The following is a 23,936-nucleotide window of genomic DNA, read 5'->3' as shown; positions in this document are numbered from 1 at the left end:
CTCAGTGTGGGCACAGGGAGACTCTGACAACTGGCACATGCTAGGTGACTCTGATTTTCTGCACACTCCAGCAGGGTCTCTTTTTCAGCGTGTTACATGTGGGTCCTTGATTCTAGGTGCATGCAAGAGGCCACACTGAGTTCCGGTGACTCTGATCATGGGCGAGTGTGGCTCCCACCAACCCACCGCAGCCACACATCTTGGTATCAGAGCTCTTCAGTGACACTCGGGTGGTGCGAAGCTCCCACTGCACACAGCCCAGGCCCCCGCAACTCAGCGTTTGAACCTTCTGGTGATAGTTAGAATGGGGAGACAACAAAACAATCCCCAGGGGGAAGAAAAAGAAGAATCACCAAGAAAGGAAATAAGTGAAATGGAAGCATGCAACATGACAAAAAAAGAATTCAGAGTAATGGTCGTACAGTTCATACACCAGATAAATGAGAAAATCAACAACCTATGCAAAAATCAGGAAGAAATCAAAAGTGATATAGCTACAATCAAAAACACTATGGAAGGTTTCAACAGTAGACTAAAAGAAGCAGAGGACCGAATTAGTGAGTTAGAAGATAAGGTAGAGAAACAAGCCCAATCTGAACAGCAACAAAAGAAAAAAAATTAAAAGGCAGGAGGAGAGCCTAAGGGAGCTTTGGGACAACACAAAATGAAGTAACATACGTAAAATAGGGCTGCCAGAAGGACAAGAAGAGCAGCAAGGATTAGAAAATCTATTTGAAGAAATAATGACAGAAAACTTCCCGGATATGGGGAAGAAAAAAGTTACACAAGTACAGAGAGTCCCAAGAAAGATGAATCCCAAAAGACCCACACCAAGACATGTCATAATTACAATGGCAAATGTTAACGATAAAGAGAGAATCTTAAAGGCTGTAAGAGAGAGACAGAGAGTTACCTACAAAGGATGCCCCATCAGATTATCAAATGATTTCTCAACAGAAACACATCAAGCAAAAAGGGAATGGAAGGAGGTGTACAAAGTGATGCAAAGCAAAGGCCTGAATCCAAGAATACTCTATCCAGCAAAACTATCCATCAAAATTGAAGGGGAAATAAGGAGCTTCGCATACAAAAAAAGGCTAAGGGAGTTTATCACTACCAAGCCAGCAATACAAGAAATGCTAAAGGGAATGCTGTAAAAAGAAGAAATAGAAAGGGAGGAAGGAACACAGACATAAAGTACAGAAATGGCTACAAACAAGTACCTATCAATAATAACATTAAACATAAATGGATTAAATGCTCCAATCAAAAGACATCGAGTGAATGGACAAGAAAACATGACTCATATATATGCTGTCTACAGGAGACGCAGCTCAGAACAAGGGACTAACACAGACTGAAAGTGAAGGGATGGAAAAATACCTATCAGGAAAGTGGAAATGAAAAAAAAGCTGGGGTAGCAATACTTATATCAGACAAAATAGACCTCAAAGTGAAGACCATAACAAGAGACAAGAAAGGCCACTTCATAATTCTAAAGGGATCGATACAACAAGAGGATATAACTCTGGTAAAGATTTATGCACCCAATGTAGGAGCACCCAAATACATAAAAAAAAAAACTTCTGGAAGATATCAGGGGAGAGATTTACAGCAACACAATCATAGTAGGAGACTTTAATACCCCATTAACATCACTGGATAAATCCTCTAGACATAAAATTAGCAAAGAAACATCAATCCTAAATGACTCACTAGACCAGATGGACTTAATCGACATCTTTAGAACATTCCACCCCCAAATCTACAGAATTTACATTCTTCTCCAGGGCACATGGAACATTTTCAAAGTTAGACCACATATTGGGACACAGGAAAAGTCTCTCCAAATTCAAGAGGATTGAAATCATATCAAGCATCTTCTCTGATAGATCACACTGGCATAAAATTAGAAATCAACTACAGTAAAAACAATCACAAAAATTCAAACACTTGGAGGCTGAATAGCATACTATTAAACAATGAGTGGGTTGCCAAAGAGATCAAAGAAGAAATAAAACACATCCTGGAAACAAACGACAATGAAAACACAACAATCCAAAATCTTTGGGACACAGTGAAAGCAATCCTGAGAGGGAAGTTCATAGCATTACAGGCCTACCTCAAAAAACAAGAAAAACTGGTAATAAACCATCTAACTCTGCAACTTGAAGAATTAGAAAGAGAGCAACAAGAAAAGCCCAGTGTGAGCAGAAGGAAGGAAATAATAAAGACCAGAGTGGAAATAAATGACATAGAGACAAAAAAAAAATATAAAATATAAAAGATCAATGAAATCAAGAGCTGGTTCTTTGAAAGGATAAACAAGATTGATGAACCTCTAGCCAGGCTCACCAAGAAGCAAAGAGAGAGGACCCAAATAAACAAAATCAGAAACGAAAGAGATGAAATAACAACAGACCCCACAGAAATATGAAGAATCATTAAAAAATACTATGAGCAACTCTACTCCAACAAACTGGTCAAGCTAGAAGAAATGGACATATTCCTAGAAAAATATGACCTTCCAAAACTCAACCAGGAGGAATAAAAAAATCTGAATAGGCTGATAACTATGGAGGAAATTGAAGCATTAATCAAAAAACTTCCAACAAACAAATGCCCTGGACCAGACGGCCTCACAGGGGAGTTTTATCAAACATTCAAAGAAAAAATAAAACCTATCTTCCTCAGACTATTCCAAAAAATTCAAGAGGAAGGAGCAATTCCAAGTTCTTTCTATGAAGCCAGCATTACCCTAATCCCAAAACCAGATAAAGACACTACAAAGAAAGAGAATTACAGGCCAATATCTCTCATGAACATAGACGCCAAAATCTTCAACAAAATTCTAGCAAATCAAATCCAGCATTACAGTAGAAAGATCATACACCATGACCAAGTGGGATTTATTCCAGGGATGCAAGGCTGGTACAATATCCAAAAATCAATAAATGTGATACACTACATAAACAAACTGAGAGATAAAAACCATATAATCATATCCATTGATGCAGAAAAAGCATTTGACAAAATCCAACACCCTTTCTTGATAAAAATGCTCAGCAAGGTGGGAACAGAAGGATCATACCTCAATATAATAAAATCCATATATGACAAACCCACAGCCAACATCATACTCAATGGGCAAAAACTAAAATCATTTCACCTAAGAACAGGAAAAAGACAGGGATGCCCACTCTCACCACTCCTATTCGACATAGTACTGAAAGTGCTAGCCATAGCGATCAGACAAGAAGAAGAAATAAAAGGCATCCAAATTGGAAAAAAAGAAGTAAAACTGTCCTTATTTGCAGATGACATGATATTGTACATAGAAAACCCCAAAGACTCCATCAAAAAACTACTAGACTTAATAAATGAATTCAGCAATGTAGCAGGATTCAAAATTAACACCCTGAAGTCTATGGCTTTTCTATACACCAATAATTAACTCACAGAAAGAGGAATTTAAAAAGCAATCCCATTTACCATTGCAACAAAAAAAATTAAGATACCTAGGAATAAACTTAACCAAGGAGACAAAGGACCTGTACTCAGAAAATTTCAGGATGCTAAAAAAAGAGATAGAAGAAGACATGAACAAATGAAAGAATACACCATGTTCATGGATGGGTAGAATCAACATCATTAAAATGTCCATACTACCCAAAGCAATCTATCAAGTCAATGCAATCCCCATTAAAATACCAACGGCATACTTCAAAGACCTAGAACAAATGCTCCAAAAATTCATCGGGAATAAAAAAAGACCCGAGCCCTAGCTGACTTGACTCAGTGGATAGAGCGTCAGCCTACGGACTGAATGTCCCAGGTTCGATTCAGGCCAGGGGCACATTCCTGAGTTGCCAGTTTGATCCCCATTTGGGAGCATGCAGGAGGCAGCCAATCAATGGTTCTCTCTCATCATTGATGTTTGTGTCTCTCTCTCCTTCTCCCATCCTCTCTGAAATAAATAAAGAAATATATATTAAAAAAAAAAGACCCCAAATAGCAGCAGAAATCTTGAGAAAGAAGAAAAATGTTGGAGGGATCACAATTCCAGATATCAAGCTATACTACAAAGCCACTGTTCTCAAAACTGCCTGGTACTGGCACAAGAATAGACATATAGACCAGTGGAACAGAACAGAGAACCCAGAGATAGACCCAATCCATTATACTCAATTAATATTTGACAAAGGAGGCAAGAGCATACAATGGAGACAAGACAGTCTCTTCAATAAATGGTGTTGGGAAAATTGGACAAATACATGCAAAAAAATGAAACTAGACCACCAACTTACAGCATACACAAAAATAAACTCAAAATGGATAAAAGACTTAAACGTAAGATGAGAAACCATAAAAATCTTAGAAGAAGCCATAGGCAGCAAAATAGCAGACATTTGTTGTAGCAATATCTTTACCGATACAGCTCCTAGGGCAATGGAAACTAAGAGAAAATAAACAAATGAGACTACATCAAAATAAAAAGCTTCTGGACAGCAAAAGAAACCATTAACAAAACAACAAGAAAGCCCACTGCATGGGAGAACACATTTGCCAATATTATCTCCAATAAGGGTTTAATCTCCAGCATTTAAAGGGAACTCATACAACTTAACAAAAGGAAGATAAACAATCCAATCAAAAATGGGCAAAGGATGCCCAGCTCAAATCGGGACCCGGGTAACAAACAGAGACTTGGCTGACAGCAGCTGCCCTCTCACTGCAACAAGAATTGTTTGAGTTGTCTTGTACCCATGGTGTGGGGAAGTGGGTTTATGATATCTAAATCCAGCCTAACACCAGGAATGCTCAGGACCTACTCAAGAAGGCAAATAATCCTTTCCACTAATATTTACAGGGTAAAATAAGATTGTTGTTAGAGTAATAAATTTGACAGTAAAATAGTAGTCAAGTTTTCAGGCAAATTTAAATTGGCTAGTTGAAAACAAGCGAATATTCTAGAAAAATTAATTGTACTGGACAAAAAGGTGTTCCTAAAGTGTTAACTAAAATTTTTATTGGTAGTTCATCTCATGATACAATTGCGCACCATGTAATGAACCTAAAACAGTAATATTATAGTGCAAAAAATTAAAATTTAAAAGTCATCAAGACTACATTATAAAATTTTCAAAAGCCTCCTAATATTTAAATTAAAAAAAGGGGGGATAGTAGAAGAATATCATGTAAGGAAAAATATCCTGTAAGTAAATTACATCTAGAAAATTAATACTTTAGAAAATTAATTGTAAGGCTAAAAGCAAGACATCCATGAAAAACACACAAGGTGTCAAAACAAGCCAGAGGAAAATCATTTGGGCAAAAAATGAAATAGGATCTCAGGTCAAATTTATAGAAAATATTCCTTTATTAACTTTTGGTCGAGAATATGTTTGTATATTTTCAGAAAACAACTCCGAGACCATGTGGATTCCAGCAACAGAGAGGAATCGACAGGACTACTCCAGCCATGAAGACAGAAGAGAAGCAGTCCAGAGATGGAAGACGCTGACGTCGCCTTGCCATACTAGCAGTCAGCAGCTGTGCGTCACTGCAGGTTGCCCAGGACCAAACCAGAGAGAGTCGGACCTGCATTACCACCATTTGTCCACCATCCAGAACTGAAATGTCATTGCTGACATGTACACATAAGGAACTGTTTGACATTGAAATTGGGTCTCAAAAGAACTCTTGGCCCAGAAAGAAACTCACTACAGACTGATTCATTTGTCTGTCAGCATAACCATTATTGCTTGTCTCATTTTCGGTTCTTACAAGTGTATTTCTAATAGCACATGATCTCACTCATCTAGGGGAAATAATGAACAACATAGACTGATGAACAAGAACAGACCCAGAAACAAGGAGGCATGGATCAGACTGTCGGGCCTCAGAGGGAGGGTAGGGAAGGGTGGGGGTAAAGGGGAGAGATCAACCAAAGGACTTGTATGCATGCATATGAGCCTAACCAGTGGTTAAGGACAACAGGGGGGTGGGGGCATGCGTGGGGAGGGGTGCGGGATGGGAATGGGGTGATGAGGACAAATATGTGATACCTTAATCAATAAAGAAATTAATTAAAAATAAATAGCCGAAACTGGTTTGGCTCAGTGGATAGAGCGTCGGCCTGCGGACTCAAGGGTCCCAGGTTCGATTCCGGTCAAGGGCATGTACCTTGGTTGCGGGCACATCCCCAGTAGGGGGTGTGCAAGAGGCAGCTGATTGATGTTTCTCTCTCATCGATGTTTCTAACTCTCTATCCCTCTCTCTTCCTCTCTGTAAAAAATCAATAAAATATATTTTAAATAAATAAATAAATAAATAAATAAAAAGTAAAAAAAAAAAATGGACAAAGGGCCCTAGCTGGCTTGGCTCAGTGGATAGAGCATAAGCCTGGGGACTGAAGAGTCCAGGGTTCGATTCTGACCAAGGGCACAAGCCTGGGTTGTGGCTCGATCCCCAGTGGGGGGTGTGCAGGAGGCAGCTGATCAATGATTCTCTCCCATCACTGATGTTTCTATCTCTCTCCTTCTCTTTTCCTCTCTGAAATCAATAAATAAATATATATATTTTTTAAAAAACGGGCAAAGAACCTAAATCAGTGATGGCGAACCTATGACACGCGTGTCAGCACTGACACGCGTAGCCATTTCTGATGACACGCGGCCGCATGCCGAGGATGAAACATTTGCTGCTCCTGAGGATGAAACATTTGCGACTAGAGTCTTGGAGTTAGTTTTTTCCTCAAAGTGACACGCTACCCGAGTTATGCTCAGTTTTTTGGCGAAGTTTGACACACCAAGCTCAAAAGGTTGCCCATCACTGACCTAAACAGACACTTTTCGAAAGAAGACATTCAGAAAGCCAAGAGACATATGAAAACATGCTCAAAGTCACTAATCATCAAAGAGATGCAAATCAAAACGACAATGAGGTACCATCTCACATCTGTCAGAATGGCTATCATCAACAAATCAACAAACGAGAAGTGTTGGCGAGGATGTGGAGAAAAAGGAACCCTCGTGCACTGCTGGTGGGAATGCAGACTGGTGCAGCCACTGTGGAGAACAGTATGGCGTTTCCTCAAAAAACTAAAAATGGAACTCACATTTGACCCAGTCATCCCACTTCTGGGAATATATCCCCAGAAACTAGAAACACCAATCAGAAAGGATATATGCACCCCTATGTTCATAGCAGCACAGTTCACCATAGCTAAGATTTGGAAACATCCTAAATGCCCATCAGCAGATGAGTGGATTAGAAAACTGTGGTCCATCTACACAATGGAATACTACACTGCGGTAAAAAGGAAGGAACTCCTACCATTTGCAAAGCATGGATGGGTCTGGAGAGCATTATGCTAAGTGACATTAGCCAGGCAGTAAAAGATAAATACCACATGATCTCACTCATTTATGGATAATAAAGAATATCACCAACTGTTGAACAAAAATAGACAGAGGCAAATAAGCATCGAACAGACTGTCAAACTAGATTGGGAAGGCAGGGGAGGATTGGGGGGAGGTAAGAGATCAACCGAAGGACTTGTATGCATGCATATAAGCACAACCAATGGACGCAAGACACTGGGGGGTGGGGTGGGGATGAGGGCAAGTGCTTGTGGGTTAGGGGCGCTGGGGGAAGGTCAATGAGGGGAAAAAAGGAGACATATGACTATTATTTGTAATACCTTAAACAATAAAATAAAATTTAAAATAAATAAGCAAAAAAGAGGGAAGAGCTTGTACGGGGCAGGGCCTGTACTTGTAGGCCTGGCACCTAACAACTTTGAATTTCAATTTTTAGTTCTTCTGATGAGGTGGTTAAAACAGAGCAGGGTGATCTTAGTTATTTTCAAGATTTCATCCAGCTGTGAAATTCTATATCTAAACTGTCAGTCCTACAGTTCATTTCAAGAGAGAAGGTAGCTTCCTTCCACCTTTAAATAAGCAGTACAAAGATCAGTTTACAATGCATGGGTTTTTTTCTGTCCTATGAGAACCACCCTTACAGGTATCCTCCAGTGCTGACATATTGGTGAGGGACTAGAGTGTTTTGGCAAATGCTGCACATTCTCCTTTGAGAACAGATTTGGCTGGTCTGACATTACTTTGTTGGTGTTGGCTGTGCTCTAATAATATTAGGTTCACATGGCATACAGGATTGTCCTACAGCTCACAGGAATAGGAGAAGATGGAATGGGATGGTCTTCCCTCCTCTCCCTCTCTCCAGCCGATTCCCTGTTGGAGATGTCCCTTCCCCTGCCTCCACTGACTTCCCTGCTGCCAGTTTCTCTACTTACTTTTCTCACCATGCCCTCGCCCCGCTCAGGCACAATGGTCTATCATAGAAGAATTCTTAGGATATTTTACCTGTGGATTTAATAAAATGGAAACATTTCCTCCATTTTCCTTAATGTCCGTTTGTAGCTTTTTCTTCTGTTGACCAGGTAAGTGCTTGACTTTCAAACAGAAAGTACAATTTGCAAAGATTCCCACAGTCATCCTGTTGGGAAAAGAAGTTTCAAGTCATAACTTTTTTTTAAATTACTTTATTGATTAAGGTATCACATATTTGTCCTCACCCCCCCGCCATTCCCATCCCAAACCCCTCCACATGCATGCCCCTACCCACCTGTTGTCCGTGATCACTGGTTAGGCTCATATGCAAGCACACAAGTCCTTTGGTTGATCTATCTCCCTTGTCCCCACCCTCCCCTACCTTCCCTCTGAGGTCTGACAGTCTGATCGATGCTGTTCTTGTTCTTCAGTCTATGTTGTTCATCTTTTCCCCTAGATGAGTGAGCTCATGTGATACTAGGAGTACACTTATAGGAACCGAAAATGAGACAAGCCATAATGGTTATGCTGAGAGGCACAAGTCATAACTTTTAAGGATTTTCTTTTCAGTGAATATAAATGACAGTGACTTTAGAATTGTTCTACATGCAAACTGTGGGAAAGTTGGGCATTATTTTTTCAAAAAAAAAAGATATTGCAATCATATTATAATCACAAAAGTTAGATATTACTTGAGTTTGCAATATGTATATTGGTTTTAGAATAATTTCTCGCTTTTATGGCTGATATTATGACACCCAAAAATCCTTTGGTATAGATTCATAATATACATGTTTTTTTAAGACATGTGATTTTAAAAAATATATTTTTTTATTGATTTCAGAGAGGAAGGGAGAGAGAGAGAGAGAGATAGAACATCAATGATGAGAGAATTATTGATCCATCATGAACCCTCCTCACCACCACCCCCGGATCAAGCCCTCAACCCGGGCATGTGCCCTGACCGGGAATTGAGCTATGACTTCTTGGTTCATAGGTCGATGCTCAACCACTGAGCCACACGGGCCAGGCATAATATACATTTTAAGGAAAACATGACAGATTTTAGTCACAGATCAAATATAGAAGCATTGCCCTGGTCGGGTAGCTCAGTTGGTTAGAGCATCTTCCTGGACCACCTAGGTTGCAGGTTCAATCCCAGGTCAAGGCACATACAAGAATCAACCAGCGAATGCATGAATAGGTGAAACAACAAATCGATGTCTCTCTCTCTCTCTTCCTCTCTCTCCCTTAAATCAATCAATAAATAAAGAATATATAGAAGTGGCCTGGCCAGTGTGGTGTGGCTCAGTGGCTGGAGCATCAGCCCACGCATGGAAGGACTGAAGGTTCAATTACCAGTCAAGAGCACATACCTGAGTTGCAGGTTCAATCCCTGCCCCAGAAAGGGCGCAGGGTTTGAAACATGGCGGACGACGTGGACCAGCAACAAACTACCAACACTGTAGAAGAGCCCCTGGATCTTATCAGGCTCAGCCTGGATGAGCGAATTTATGTGAAAATGAGAAATGACAGAGAGCTTCGAGGTAGATTACATGCTTATGATCAACATTTAAATATGATATTGGGAGATGTGGAAGAAACTGTGACTACTATAGAAATTGATGAAGAAACATACGAAGAGATATATAAATCAACAAAACGGAATATTCCAATGCTTTTTGTCCGGGGAGATGGTGTTGTCCTAGTTGCCCCTCCATTGAGAGTTGGTTGAAACAAAGAATATATCCTGTGTGGAAATTAGGAGACTTTATATGATTGCGTCTTTAAAGGTAGAAGATATTCAAAAGAGAAACCTGCGTAAATTTTGATATTAATAAATGACCAAGGATTCTTCTGCTCCTGAAATGAGTTTATTTGCACATAACTCACAAATTCTTAAGCTAAATGGCATTTTTATTTTTCTCCAACCCTTCCAATAAATGTGTTCACTAAAATGCAGCCCTCTTTTTTAGGCGTTAATTTGCTCCATTGTTTTTTCCAGACAATTTCTGATTTTTTTAATTTAAATTAAATTTGATGTTTTCTTTTTTTTTTTTAATGCAGTCTCCTGTCTTTTGAATTCTTTAAAGTAAGCACATGTCTTATTTTCACTGTATTGGTACACATCTATGTTTGAGGTGCCAGGCTGAATACTATCAATATGCTTCTTTCCCTCCAGTCTTCTGAGAAGGCAGTTGTTTAAATCAATAATTGCAGGACAGTGAGATTAGTGCTGATAGAATAATGCATATATAGGATCCATAAGACACAGAGAAGAACTCCCAAATCAGAAGGGGGTGGGTGTGGGGGAGGTGATGTGTCACTAAATGTTAACATTGCAGTGAAGAATGAGCATGTTATTTCTGTCTGGCCTGATTTATTTCTAAGGTTAAGTGTCAGTGGTCATATGCCTTTGTGGTTCAGCTTGATCATATCTATCAATGCTACACGTATTTTATGACTCAAACCATTTCCATTCTTGGATCACAGGCGATTGATGAGAGGGCTAAAACAACCTCAGTGGCACAATAAAACAAAGAGGCTAAAAAAGCAAGCCTATTTTTATTTCTAGCTCCAGTCAGTTAGCACTTATGGTCTAAAGATAGAGGAAAGTTAATGTATGTGTAACAATTTCGAAAACTTTATTAAGACAGGGCTTAAAACCTGACATCTTTAAGTAGGTTGTACCATTTTGAAATAAAAGAAAATTTCATATGTGAAAAAAAAAAAAATCCCTGCCCCAGTTGGGTCTCCTGTGGGAGGCAACCAGTTGATGTGTCTCTCTCACATTGATATTTCTCTCCCTCCCTTCCACTCTCTCTAAAACAAACAAACAAAATCAATAGAAAGAATACCTTCGGGTGAGGATTAATATCCTCGGTTGAGGATATATATATATATATATATATATGTATGTATATATGCATTAATTTCTAATTAAAAATTAACATTATGTGATAGTGAAACCATAGACTTTTATATACAAGTCCTAGGAAACTTTCAGCTTCTCTCTCACAAATTCTGGCCACTCTATCCAGAAACGGTGGGTGCAGTTGGGAGACTCCCTGGAACCCTTGGCTCTGATCCAGGACAGGCTGCAGCCTCCCCTCGGCCCTCAGTGGGGAGCTGTAGTCACACACATCCTCCAAACCACTCAACACTTTCAGTTTCTCTAGTAGAATAGATCCCGTGCGAGGGCTGTGCTTTGCTGCTTTTTACCTATACTCTAGGGCACACAGTAGGCACTCAATAAATGCTTGCTTACTAAAAACTCCCGCATCCATTAAAACCAAGGATTACAGAATATCCTCTGGCACTATTTGCATATGTGGACTCAAATAGCATCAACTCTGCCCCTTCCTAATGAGACTACTGAACCCCTGAAAAGAGAGGCCCCCCCCTCTGGTGCTGCTCCATCCCAGAGGCCGGTCACAGCTCTGAGCGCACAGACCGGAGCTCAGGAGTGCTCGCTGGTACACGACCAGGTCCGCGCACGGAAGGATCTGCAACCGGCACACATTCGGGGTGCACCCTCCTTGATTCCAACGCCACATGTCACACATCTTCAGGTTCACTGCCATTCTGCAACCAGAGCGTAAGGCTGAACGCTGGGCCGCGCCCTGTTTTTCCAGAGACAGATTTAACGACTCCGCCCCAAGGATCATTAAATGCATTTCCAGGTTTTCGACTTTGAACTTCAACTGGTGGTAAATGTTAGTATCTCGCACGGTTTCCCAAGCACTCACGGGGTTCCTGGATTATCCGTCAAAATCCTGAACTTTGGGCAAAAGCTTGCTTGGTAACCCAGCTTTCAGAAGACAGATATGCCCTTGGGCACGTCGGAAACCAGACACGCAGTGCCCCAGGGCGACAGGCTCCTTCCGGGAGACCCGGGCACCCCCCTCCCCCACCCCCCTCCCCCCCCCGGCCCTGCCCCCCAAACCCGCGTCCGGTCCCCGCCGGCCCGCGCACCGGGCTGACGCCGAGGACGGACTCCCCCGCGGGGCCCACGCACCTGCAGGGGACCCGGCCGCTCCGGTGCCCCGGGTTCTGCCTCCGGGCGCCTCCCAGCTCGAGGCTCCGCTGGGCGAGGGCGGACCGGCCGTCGGAGCCCCGCCCCCGCCGCCCCCGCCGCCCCCGGCCGCACCCACACCGGACCGGACCGGGGCTCGGGCGGCCGGGTGCGGCCGCGCCGGCGGGCTTGCTTCCCCCGACCAGCCCAGGGTTAGGGGTTTTGTTTCATCTTTCTGGCGGGATGTAGCGAATGAGGGGTTCCTCCAAAGTTGGAGTTTGGGGGAGGTGTGTGGATGGTGCTGCCATTTAGCTGAGACAGGAGGCTGATTCCCTGGAGCTGGGAACAAGTAAGTTTGGAAAGGTTTGGGATTTGGGGAAACTGGAGGGTAAGATATGGGTTCAGTTTAGGACTTCCTGAGTTTGAAGTTCCTGGCAGTGTTCCTGAGGAGTCAGAAATACCAATCTGCTCTTCCGGAGCGGTGAGGGCTGCAGATTCCTGGAGTAGAGGGTGAAGTAAAGGGAAAGAATACAACTTCCCAGATATGAAGAGAATGAGGATAGAAAATAGGTAGGAAGGTGATGAACCTATACCGACCACCGGCCTACGTCAGTGCTACTGCAGGCTGGGCTCTGGACCGCCCCAGCAAGGCCTGTATCACTGTGTTAGGGAAAGGGAGCCTGGCCTGTGGGGGTGCACCTAGGGCCAGGGTTGTGTGTGGGATCTTGACATGGTGCAGAAAAGGTGTCACAACACGAGCCCAGGTGACTATGAGGGAACATTTACTAAAGCTGGGCACAGTAAAACAAGAAAGGGCTTAGCGTAGAAGAAGGAACAGAAGGGCCTAGGCTAGGCTGCCCTAGTTCTCTGGAAAGAAGAGAAAAGGGCGCCTTGGTTAGCCTAGAAAGGGCCGCTGCCCATTGCTTCCCCGGCTGCAGGCCTGGCGGGGTCGTTTAGGGTTTAGGTCAGGAGACGCCTGCCTGTGGGGGAAGAAAAGGGAAAAGGAATGGGGGTGGGGGTGAGCACAGGCTGGGTCCTCTGTCCTGAGGCTTAATCTCTTCAGGGGAGGGTTTCAGCAGAAAGTTAATCAGTTTTCTAGGTGTGCCCCTTCAGGGCTGTGTTCTCCACGGGTTGGTCAGTTATAAAAACTTAGCCTAGTGTCACCCACCTCCTGATTTTGCTGCTTGTCTGAGCTGAAATACAACTGAGGCCTAGATGTTATTTCTAGGGAGGTGACCTTCTGTGTCTGCTGTAAATTGCTCTGTCCGTTTGTTTAACTATCTCAGTTTCCTCATTCCACGTGTCCTGCTTTATTGGCCTGTTGCAACAGTAGAGCCAGTCACATGAATTTTTTGGTTTCCCGGTGCATATAAAGGTTGTGTTACACTATATTATTAGATAGGACAAGGTTCTCAGATCTGGGTGGTTCTGACAATGCTATTCTTGCTAAATGGTAACATGTAGTAGCACAGTATTTTGCAGATGCTGCTGTAAAGGGATGATCTTGACCAGGAGCCCAACAATAAGTTTAACCAACTGCCAAGGAGAAAATGTGTAATTAACTGAATAGTGTATATAAGCAACAACTAAGCCTCCTTTCTGTAAGACAGAGGTTTGGGTATGAATTCCCTGTCTCCTTTACTTGATGCAAGTAAATAAAACTACCTCAAGATGACCACATCTCATCCTAGCTCGTTTGGTTCAATGGTTAGAGTGTGGGCCTGCATACCAGAGGGTCTCAGTTCAGTGTCACAGATTCAATTCCTGCTCAAGAGCAGGTACCTGGGTTGCAGGCTCGATGTTTCTTTCCCCCTCTCCCTCCCTCCCTTCCCCTCTAAAAAAAATTAATGGATGCCTGGCCAATGTAGCTCAGTGGTTGAGTGTCGACCTATGACCCAGGAGGTTGAGGTTCAATTCTGGGGCAGGGCACATACCCGGGTTGTGGGCTCAGTCCCCAGTGGGGGGGCTTATAGGGGACAGTGGATTCTCTCTCATCATTAATGTTTCTACTTCTCCCTCTCCCTTCCTCTCTGAAACCAATAAAAATATATTTTTAAAAATCAATGGAAAAAAATATTTTCGGGTGAGGATTATCAACAACAACAAAAAGATGACCACTTCTCATTCTTGACTAGAACACCCCAAGTGGTGATCCCCTGGAGTTCATTATAATACTCTAATCTATTAAGTGTGCAATAGCATTATGTCTTTAAAAAAAGTACATAACTTAATTAAAAACCACTTTTGCTAAAAATGTAAATTTATTTAAAAAATGTAAATTTTTTATTGAAAATATTTTTAACTTTTGCTAAAAAATGTTTGTAAATTTATAAAAAATATATATTGTTAAAAAAATGCTTATTGTTGCCGAAACCGGTTTGGCTCAGTGGATAGAGCATCGGCCTGCGGACTCAAGGGTCCCAGGTTCGATTCCGGTCAAGGCATGTACCTTGGTTGCGGGCACATCCCCTTTAGGGGGTGTGCAAGAGGCAGCTGATAGATGTTTCTCTCTCATCGATGTTTCTAACTCTCTATCCCTCTCTCTTCCTCTCTGTTAAAAATCAATAAAATATATATTTTTTTAAAAATGCTTATTGTCATCTGAGCCCTAGGTGAGTGTAATCTTGTTGGTTGTGAATGGTCTTGCCTCAATACTCATGGCTGCTGATTGCTCAGAGTGGTGGTTGCTGAAGGTTGGGGTGGCTATGACAATATCTTAAAACTAGAGGCCTGGTACACAAATTCGTGCATGGGTAGGGTCCTTCTAGTCCGCCCCAATCAAGGCCAATCGGGGCCAGATGGCTGGGGGAGGGGCTGTAGGAGGTTGGCTGGCCAGCCCCGCCCCCACCCCCAATCACGGTAAGGGAGCCAATCGAGGGCGGGGCCAGTTGGGGAAAGGGGCATCGGGAGGTTGGCCAGCTGGCCCCGCCCCCATCAGGCGGGTTGGCTGGGCGCAGTGCATGTCATAGCGACCAGTCATTCTGGTTGCTTGGCTTTTATACATATAGATAAAACACCAATGAAGTTTGCTGCATGGGTTGACTCTTCCTTTCATGAACAATTTCTCTGTAGCATGTGATGCTAATTGATAGCATTTTACCAACAGTAGAACTTTTTTCAATGTTGTAGCTACTTTGAGAGCTTGTTTGGAGGTTCTAGCAGGGGAGCGCAGCTACTCGTATACCCTTGACCGAAGACCGGTCCTCTCCTCTGGGGGGAAGGTCGTCCTCTTCGACCGAGCGCGCGCAGCTTCGGGAGGGACGCACATGGATCGGTGAGGGAGGAGGGGGACACCCGCCTAGCCAGCCAGATCAGCCGAATCAACCCTGGCGATCAATGGGGTGACAGATGTCGCAGCCAGATTGCCCTCACATCCTTGTAGCTACTTTGAACTTCTATCCAGACCACTAAAACTTTCTCCTTATCAGCAATAAGGCTATTTTTCTTATCATTTGTGTGTTCACAGGAGTAGCAATTTTAATATCCTTCAACAACTTTTTCTTTGCATTCAGAACTTGGCTAACTGTTTGGCATAAAAGACCTAGCTTTTAGCCTATCTCAACTTTTGACATGTCTTCCTTGCTCAGCTTAATTATTTCTAGCTTTTGATTTAAAGTGAGAGAATATGATTCTTCCTTTCATTTAAAAACACCATGATCCATCTATCTATAATCTAGAAGAAATTCACCTTTGGTCTAAATATACATATAGGTTGAATGTGAAAGGATGGAAAAAAGACATTCCATGCAAATAATAACCAAAAGACAGCAGAGAAGACTATTCTAATATCAAACCCATGAACCAAGAGGTCACTGATTCAATTCCCTGTCAGGACACATGGGCTTGATCCCAAGTAGGAGTGTGCAGGAGGCAGCCAATTAATCTTATTGATGTTTCTATCTCTCTATCCCTCACCCTTCCTCTCCCTCTAAGGTCAATAAAAAAAATTTTTTTAAATTGTTACAAGAGAGCCCCAATATATGAAGCAAAAATTGATAGAAATGAAGGGAGAAATAGACTGTTCTACAATAATAGTTGGAGCCTTCAGAACCCACTTTTAATAGTTATCAGATAGAAAAACTAGGAAGGAGAATAAGGAAACAGGCCATGTAAACCAATGAGACATAAAACACATATGTAGAACATTTCACACAATAACAATAGAATACATATTTTTTAAATGCCAATGGAACATAATCCAACATATTTCATATGTTAGGTCACAAAGCGATTTGCAGTAAATTTAAGATAATGGAAATCAGCCCTAGCCGGTTTGGCTCAGTGGATAGAGTGTTGGCCTTCGGACCAAAGAGTCCCAGGTTTGATCCCAGTCAAGGTCATGTACCTTGGTTGCAGACTCCTAGGGCCCTCGCCCTGGTCGGAGGCAACCAATCGATGTGTTTCTCTCACCTCAATGTTTCTGTCTTTCCCTCTCTCTTCCACTATCCCTAAAAAATCAATGGAAAAATATCCTTGGGTGAAGATTAACCAGAAGAAGAAGAAGAAGAAGAAGAAGAAGAAGAAGAAGAAGAAGAAGAAGAAGAAGAAGGAGGAGGAGGAGGAGGAGGAGGAGGAGGAGGAGGAGGAGGAGGAGGAGGAGGAGGAGGAGGAGGACGAGGACGAGGAGGAGGAGGAGGAGGACGAGGAGGAGGAGGAGGAGGAGACCATAAAAAAAAAAAAGATAATTGAAATCATACAAAGTATCCCCTCTGACCTCAATGGAATGAAGCTAGAAATCAGTTAACAGAAGAAAAACTGGAAAAATAGCAAATATGTGAAAATTAAAACACACTTAAACATCTTATGGGTCAAAGAAGAATTCACAAGTGTAATTAAAAAATACTTTTAAATGAATGAAAACAAAAACTTATAGGATGCAGTGAAAGTGTTGAGAGGGAAATTTATAGCTGTAAATGCCTTTATTTAAAAAAGACGGTGTACAGCTGCTGTGTTGTGTAATTGTGCACCTTAAATCTGCTACCCAGTGTCATCCCAATAAATCCAATAAAAAAATAGTGTGGCCACTTAGCAAGAGGTTTGAGGTACTTGGAGGCCAGATGCTGAATGTTTCAGAGATTTTAGGAAAGTCTGAAGCATGAAGCAAGAGAGGCCATTTGTATATATAAAAAAGTCATTTGAAACAGCTTAGGTGGGCTTGAAAGTTGGGTGCGGTGGGGTTTCAGGGCAGGGTGAACAGTGTGAGCCAAGTTAATGAAGACTCAGATATGGCCTGCCTGCTGGCTCTGGGAGGAGGCAGGTCTCAGAAAAGGAATAATGGCCTCTGCCAGCACTTTTATCTGGCAGAAAGCTATCCCCAAGCTCTTACCCAGAAGCCAGACCAGAGTTCCTCTCCATATGATTTTGGTTCCATTCAAGTTGCTGCCCCACCACTACAGAACACCTACTACACAAGCTCAGAGGGAGTGAGTCTGAGTAATGACTAATGGCAGGCAGCCTTGATTTGCAGCGTGGCCTCTCCTGGACACCTCCGACCTCAGCCATCGGCAGATCACTCTGTAGCTTGTGCCGAGTGACTGACTTGGCACTTCTTGGGAGTCAGGGTACCCAGTGGACAGCTGCAGACCATGCCAGATTATAGCCTTACCACCTCCACAAGCGACAAACTTAGGGGGCCGACTTGGTGAGCACCAAAGCCCCATCGAAGCAAGAGGTGCTCCATAGGGTTGTCTCTTGCACAGCAGCTTCTCTGCTATAGTTGCAGCTGGTCCTCACAGCCGATTGGCATGGGGTTCAATCCCCCCAGTGATGCCAACAGCAATCAAGGCCCACACAGGAGAACACCTGGAGTACCCAGCTCAAGTGACTGGGGAGGCTGTGCCACTGGGCTCTACAGGACACCTGCTACACAAGGCCATCCTACCAAGTCCAAGGGATGTTGCAACTCTACCTAATACATAGAAACAAACATAGAGAAGCAGTCAAAATGCAGAGACAAAGAAACATGTCACAAATGAAAGAACAGGAAAAATTTCCAGAAAAAGAACTAAATGAAATGGAGGCAAACTACCAGATACAGAGTTCAAAAGAATGGTTTAAGGATGCTCAAAAAACTTAGTGAGAACTTCAACAACATGAAAAAGAACATAAACACCATAAAAAGGAACCAGTCAGAAATGAAGGATATAATAACTGGAATGAAGAATAATTTATAAGGAATCAGCAATAGAGTAGATGATGCCAAGAAACAAATCAGCAATCCCATATAATAAAAGTGTAATATGCAAATTGACTGAATGGTGGACTGACTGGTTGTTATGATGCGCACTGACCACCAGGGGGCAGATGCTCAATGCAGGAACTGCCCCCTGGTGGTCAGTGTGCTCCCACAGGGGGAGCACTGCTCAGCCAGAAGCCAGGCTCACGGCTGGCATCAGAGGCAGTGGGAGGAGTCTCTCCCACCTCCACTGCAGGTGGGCGGTAAGGAGTGAAGGGTCCTGGACTGCCAGAGCCCCGTCTGTGAGAGGGATGTCTGACTGCCAACAGGCAGACATCCCCCAATGGGTCCCGGACTGTGAGAGGGCACAGGCCAGGCTGAGGGATGCCCCTCCCGTCAAATCCAGAGCACGAATCTCATGCACCAGGCCTCTAGTTTAGAATATAAGGAATCATAAAACACCCAATCAGAAAAGCAAGCAAAAAGAAAAAGGAATCCAAAAATATGAAGATAGTTTAAAGAGCCTCTGGGACAACTTGAAGCGTACCAACATTTGCATAATAGGGGTGCCAGAAGGAGAAGAGAGGGAGCAAAAAATTGAAACCTATTTGAAGTAATAATGACAGAAAACTTCCCCTATCTGGAGAAAGAAATAAGCTTACAAGTCCAGGAAGTACAGAGAATCACAAAAAAGAGGAACCCAAAGAGGTCCACACCAAGACACATCCTAATTAACACCTGGGCAGCCAAGGTGTTGGTTGCCCTGATGCCTGCAGGGCTGAGCAGCTAACGACAGGGGTAGGAGCAGGTCCCAGGTACCAGAATCTAGGCAGCCACTGCTTGAGCAAGGCCTGTGCCATGGCCACCTCTGCCACCTCCTGGGAGCATTTCAAGAAACTTCAGGAGATCTTCTGCAGCCTCCCTGAAAACCTATGAGGGGTGCTGGAGTGGCTTGTAGGGACTGGGGGAAGAGAAGAGAAGAAGAAATTGATCAGAGATTTTGATGAAAAGCAATAGGAAGCAAATGAAACATTGGCAGAGATGGAAGAGGAACTACATTATGCACCTCTATCTTTTCATAACCCTATGATGTCTAAGCTTCAAAACTACTGGAAGAAACTTGCCAAACTCTACTGGGAAGTGAGAAGGACACCTTTGACAGCCACATCTAGGGGCTGAGGAGACATGAACTATGGCACATACACTGTAGAGAATGAGCACATGAATCAGCTACAGTCTAAGAGGGTGTTGCTTTTGCAAGGCACTAACAGCCTGAACCAGGCCACCCAGAGTATTGAGCATTCTCATCAGTTTGCCACAGAGACTGACCAGATTGGCTCAGAAATTATAGAAGAGCTGGGAGAGCAAAGTAACCAGTTGGAACATGCCAAAAATAGACTGGTAAACACAAATGAAAACTTGAGCAAAAGATTATCTGGTCAATATCCAGAGAAATGACAACTAACAAGTTGCTGCTTTCCATTGTTATCTTACTGGAGATAGCCATCCTGGAAGACCTGATTTATTACAAATTCTTTCGCAAGCATTGAACTTCCTACACGGAAGGGTTTGAGGACCAGAACTTTAACCCTGAGAATGAATAGTGTTAGAGATGTGGAATAAGCATATTGCTGCTGTGAGCTAACAGTTCAAGAATGCACTGTGTAGCCAAACTGTGGGAAGAGGGAGGGAAGACGGAAAACCAGTTAATGTGAAGGAACAGCAACAAGACCTGTGTGACAAACCAAGGTAATAAATGCTGTTTATGACTTTAAAAAAAAATGCCAAAGGTAAATGTTAGGTCGCCGAAGGAAGAACACACGAGGCCAGAGTGGTGAAGGATTAGGAATTTATTCAATCATCCGCACACCAGGTGGCTGAGCCTTGATGGCTCCTGCACCCAGTGAGGGGAGTCAGCGGCTTTTAAAGGACATTTGGCAGGATTTTTCTGGGCAGAGACTTCTTTATGCATACCCGGAGGGGAGAGAATGGAATGTGGTCACCTCAAGTGAAAAGTGGTCTTCAGCAAAGGGACTGTCCATAGTGAAATGACCTGAAAAGCCAGTTCCTGGGGGAAGGGTATCAACTCAATTGCTCCATCAAACCTAACATTCCAGTCTTTTTGTTTTATGGAATAGGGACGAAGGTCATATCTTCTGTAATTACTTCCTGCTGAGTCAGGATGTTGAGATCACAAGGGAATGGACTTGGATAGTAGTTGGCTGGACAAGGGGTGCAGCAGCATGATTTCCCCGAGAGACTGGTTGGTGAAGGCTCGAGAGCGATCCTGTTGAGTCACTTGGGAGGTTAAAGCTGGTCCTGAGGCTGCCACAATGTCACTTGTCTGGTTTTTGCTGCTTTTCTGGGCCTGGAGCTGAAATACAACTGAGACCTAGATGTTATTTTTAGGGGGGAAAAGAGTAGGGGTCTCAGTTGCCTCACTAGTGATATGAAAGGGGAGAATAGGTTACCCTGGGGGTGAGGTTCTTGCTTTCCCATGTTTGCCCCTTGCTGGGCATCCACCTGTTTCTTGTAGGTCCTGAGACAGGGTTTCAAAATAGGTAGAGCAGTGACTAGGCCCCCTATGGCAGTCTCAACCCCTGCTGTGATGCTGAGGGTTATGAGGAGAGGGATGACCTGGACTGCCCTTTTGTGTCAGATATGATGGGTTACGGGGACAGGTAAAGACTGATTATTGGGGCTGCATCTACATTGGGTGAGAGATAGATGAGAGTACAGGTTCCTGTCCAGCTGATGGGGAGACAGATGTATGTGTTTTCCCCACAGAGGAAGAAAAACCCCTGATCATGGAGACAAGCTGAAAAGTGTAAGGAGAAGAGGTGGACTAAAGGGTATGAGATTCCCTTTTTTCGGTTCCAAGCTCCAAGCTGAGAAGGTAGTCACCATGGCACTACCAATAAGGGGTGACAGATGAGTGATTGAGATTGTGTTGCAGTGAAAGTGGGAGGGAATGTTAGAATGGGGAGTTATCCAAGGGAAAAGAGAAAGGGAAGGAAAGGAGCAGTGGAAACCAGGGACCTGGATGGTTGGATAGGAAGTAAGACACTGCACTCAGACCAGCCACATTTAGTACTTTAAATTTCCTGAGGTTATAATCGGCCACTCGCTGGCTTAACTTCTTATTTTTACTGAACCTTAATCCTTGCTGTTTTTCTGAATCTTCTGGTTTAGCTTAAGAAGTATCCAGCAACCTTGTCCTGCCAGGCTTGGAGACTGAAACCTCACTTACTTGCTCAGAGTAAAATGGCCCTTTTACAATTCTTGTAAATAGTTAACTTTAGAATTTCTTTATTTCTTTCAACATTTCTCTTTTCCTTCTCATCACATACCCAACCTTCACAAATTTCACACTTTCAAATTAGCCTTCAAACCTTTCTTTTATGGCCTTCAAAAATGCATAACCATGCTTCAGACCTTCCATTAAGTATTTCTACTCTAATATTCTTTCTTTTTTCTTTAAAATGTATCAGGATTCTTCACTCTTAGAAACCTTAAATTTTCAATGATAAAAAATAAACAGCTAACATTTCTTAGATTGACATTTTTCAGAGCATTAAAGGGGCCTTGGGATCTAAAGGCTCAGTGAGGGGATCCCTTCGCCATGTCATGTCATAGAGGAGCTTTGCAAGAAGAGTCAAGTTGTGAACCCGGAGGTGAGAGTACCCAGTGAGCCAGAGAAAGGAGAAAATTTCTTGTTCAGAGGAGGGGTCAGTCTTAGAGGAGATAAGGCATTTACAGTCCCAGGAATGGCTCGGCCTTGTGGGGTGAGAGAGTGAAACTGAGGTAGGTGACTGTGGTTTGGGACAACTGGGTTTTATGAGGGGATGCATGGTAGCCCTGGCCGGGCACCGAGGTAGAATGAGAAAAGAGTGAATGGGGGAATTTAGTAAGATGCAGTGTAGAGGCGAGGTGGCTAATGGCTGTGACACTAATCCATCAATCCCCATAATAGAGACTGAGGAGGGATCAAGGGTCCAAGCCAACTTGGGGAGGGCAGAATAAGTGGCCCCAGTGTCAATTAAAAAGGAGATCGGCTTACCTGCCACTACAGTCATTACCCGCGGCTCTATCCTGGTGACGTAAGTCTGTGGGGCCCTGTCAGGGCCTGGGCAGCTTCTTCGGTGGCCAGTCCCAGGAGGTCTGGGAGCTCCAAACCGGATCCAGAGGGCAGCCATACTGGACTGGCTGAGGTCCAACCCGGAGGGGCCAAACTCCAATCTGATTTCCAGTGGCCTTCCCTTCCGCACCTTGGGCAGGGCCCAGGCGGGGGATCTCAGGTTTGAGCAAGACTTGGCTCAGTGTCCTTCCTTGCTGCATTTGAAGCAGGGGCCCGGAGGGTCTTAGCCTCTGACTTACCTGCAGTTGGAGGACAGGCACTTTGTTTGGGGTTCCTGAGGGTGGTGGCTAGGAGCTAGAAGGCCTCCTACTGGGCCTCAGCCTTGGCCTGATCTTGCCTTTGTTTTTGGATTTGGGTCTCCTCGTCTCTATTATTAAAGACCTTAAAGGTCAGGTTAACAAGGTCTTTTTGAGGGGTTTGTGGACCTGTATCTATTTTTTGAAGTTTGTGGCGTATGTCGGGGGCTGATTGGGATATAAAATGGGTGTTTAGAAGAAGGGCTCCCTCTGGGGAGGTGGGGTCTAAGGTGGTAAATTTCTATAGAGGAGGACAGGGGGACATAGATGTCATGCCAAGTCAGGACATAGGGCTGGGTCAGGCTCCTTAGTAAAGGGGGTTGGGTCAGTGGAAAAAAACCTGAGATGCCTCTCAATCTGTGTGAGGCTGGACATAGAGAATGGGACATGGACTCAGACTATGCCCTCAGTTCCTGCTGCCTCCCTCAGGGGTAGAATGGACGCGGGAATAGAAGAGGCTGTTGAGGAAGGCAGTCTTTGGGTGGCCTGAGAATGAGTGTTAGATGGAAAGGCTGTTTTGGAGCTCATGTTCTCAGGATTTGGGCTCTCAGGGACCGGGGAGAAGGCGGCTGCTGGTTAGGAGGGTCTGGGTTTTGGAAATCTACTGCAGGTGAGGGAGAGGATGTATAAGGGGGTGGAGGTTGGTGGTCTGCTGGGTCAAGAGTAGATTCAGAATCAGAATTGTTAGGGGTAAGATGTTTTGTGTGAAGGAAAAAGATCTGATGGGTAGAGCAGGACTGAGAGAGAGGATTGGGACTGAAGGGTGAAAAAGGCCTGGATGTGGGGAATCTCCGACCATTTTCCATTGCAGTGACAGCAATTATGTAAATTGCTCAGTGTGTTAAAATTGAAAGTGTTGTTTTCAGGCCATTGAGACTTATTATCTAGGTTATGTTGTGGCCAAACAGTGTTACAAAAGAAAATAGGCGCTTGGGCCTGATCTCCCCCATGAGTCTGA

The 23,936-nt window shown here is 43.6% G+C and overlaps 2 protein-coding genes and 1 pseudogene across 2 annotated transcripts in view; 2 read left to right on the top strand and 1 right to left on the bottom strand.

The window, feature by feature from the left end:
* The window catches only part of PARP4 (poly(ADP-ribose) polymerase family member 4), a 147,074-nt gene extending 134,642 nt beyond the window's left edge, over positions 1-12,432 (bottom strand). Inside the window, 3 exon segments of the mRNA XM_054719721.1 lie at positions 8,388-8,520; positions 8,737-8,807; positions 12,373-12,432. Coding sequence (XP_054575696.1) covers positions 8,388-8,519 — 132 coding nt within the window. The 5' untranslated portion in view covers position 8,520; positions 8,737-8,807; positions 12,373-12,432.
* Positions 9,765-10,416, top strand: LOC129149747 (U6 snRNA-associated Sm-like protein LSm3). The gene has a single exon (XM_054718713.1). The coding sequence runs from the start codon at positions 9,781-9,783 to the stop codon at positions 10,087-10,089; it is 309 nt and encodes a 102-aa protein (XP_054574688.1). The 5' UTR covers positions 9,765-9,780; the 3' UTR covers positions 10,090-10,416.
* Positions 12,433-19,402: 6,970 nt separating the features above from the next.
* Positions 19,403-20,094, top strand: LOC129149890 (vesicle transport through interaction with t-SNAREs homolog 1B-like; annotated as a pseudogene).
* The last annotated feature ends 3,842 nt before the right edge of the window (positions 20,095-23,936 follow it).

This window comes from Eptesicus fuscus, chromosome 7 (assembly GCF_027574615.1).
Source record: "Eptesicus fuscus isolate TK198812 chromosome 7, DD_ASM_mEF_20220401, whole genome shotgun sequence".
NCBI classification, from domain to species: domain Eukaryota; kingdom Metazoa; phylum Chordata; class Mammalia; order Chiroptera; family Vespertilionidae; genus Eptesicus; species Eptesicus fuscus.
This window is presented reverse-complemented; position numbering and strand designations above follow the sequence as displayed.

Bases quoted from the DNA above. Each gene is read 5' to 3' on its own strand.
- LOC129149747 (XM_054718713.1), top strand. From the start codon at position 9,781: ATGGCGGACGACGTGGACCAGCAACAAACTACCAACACTGTAGAAGAG.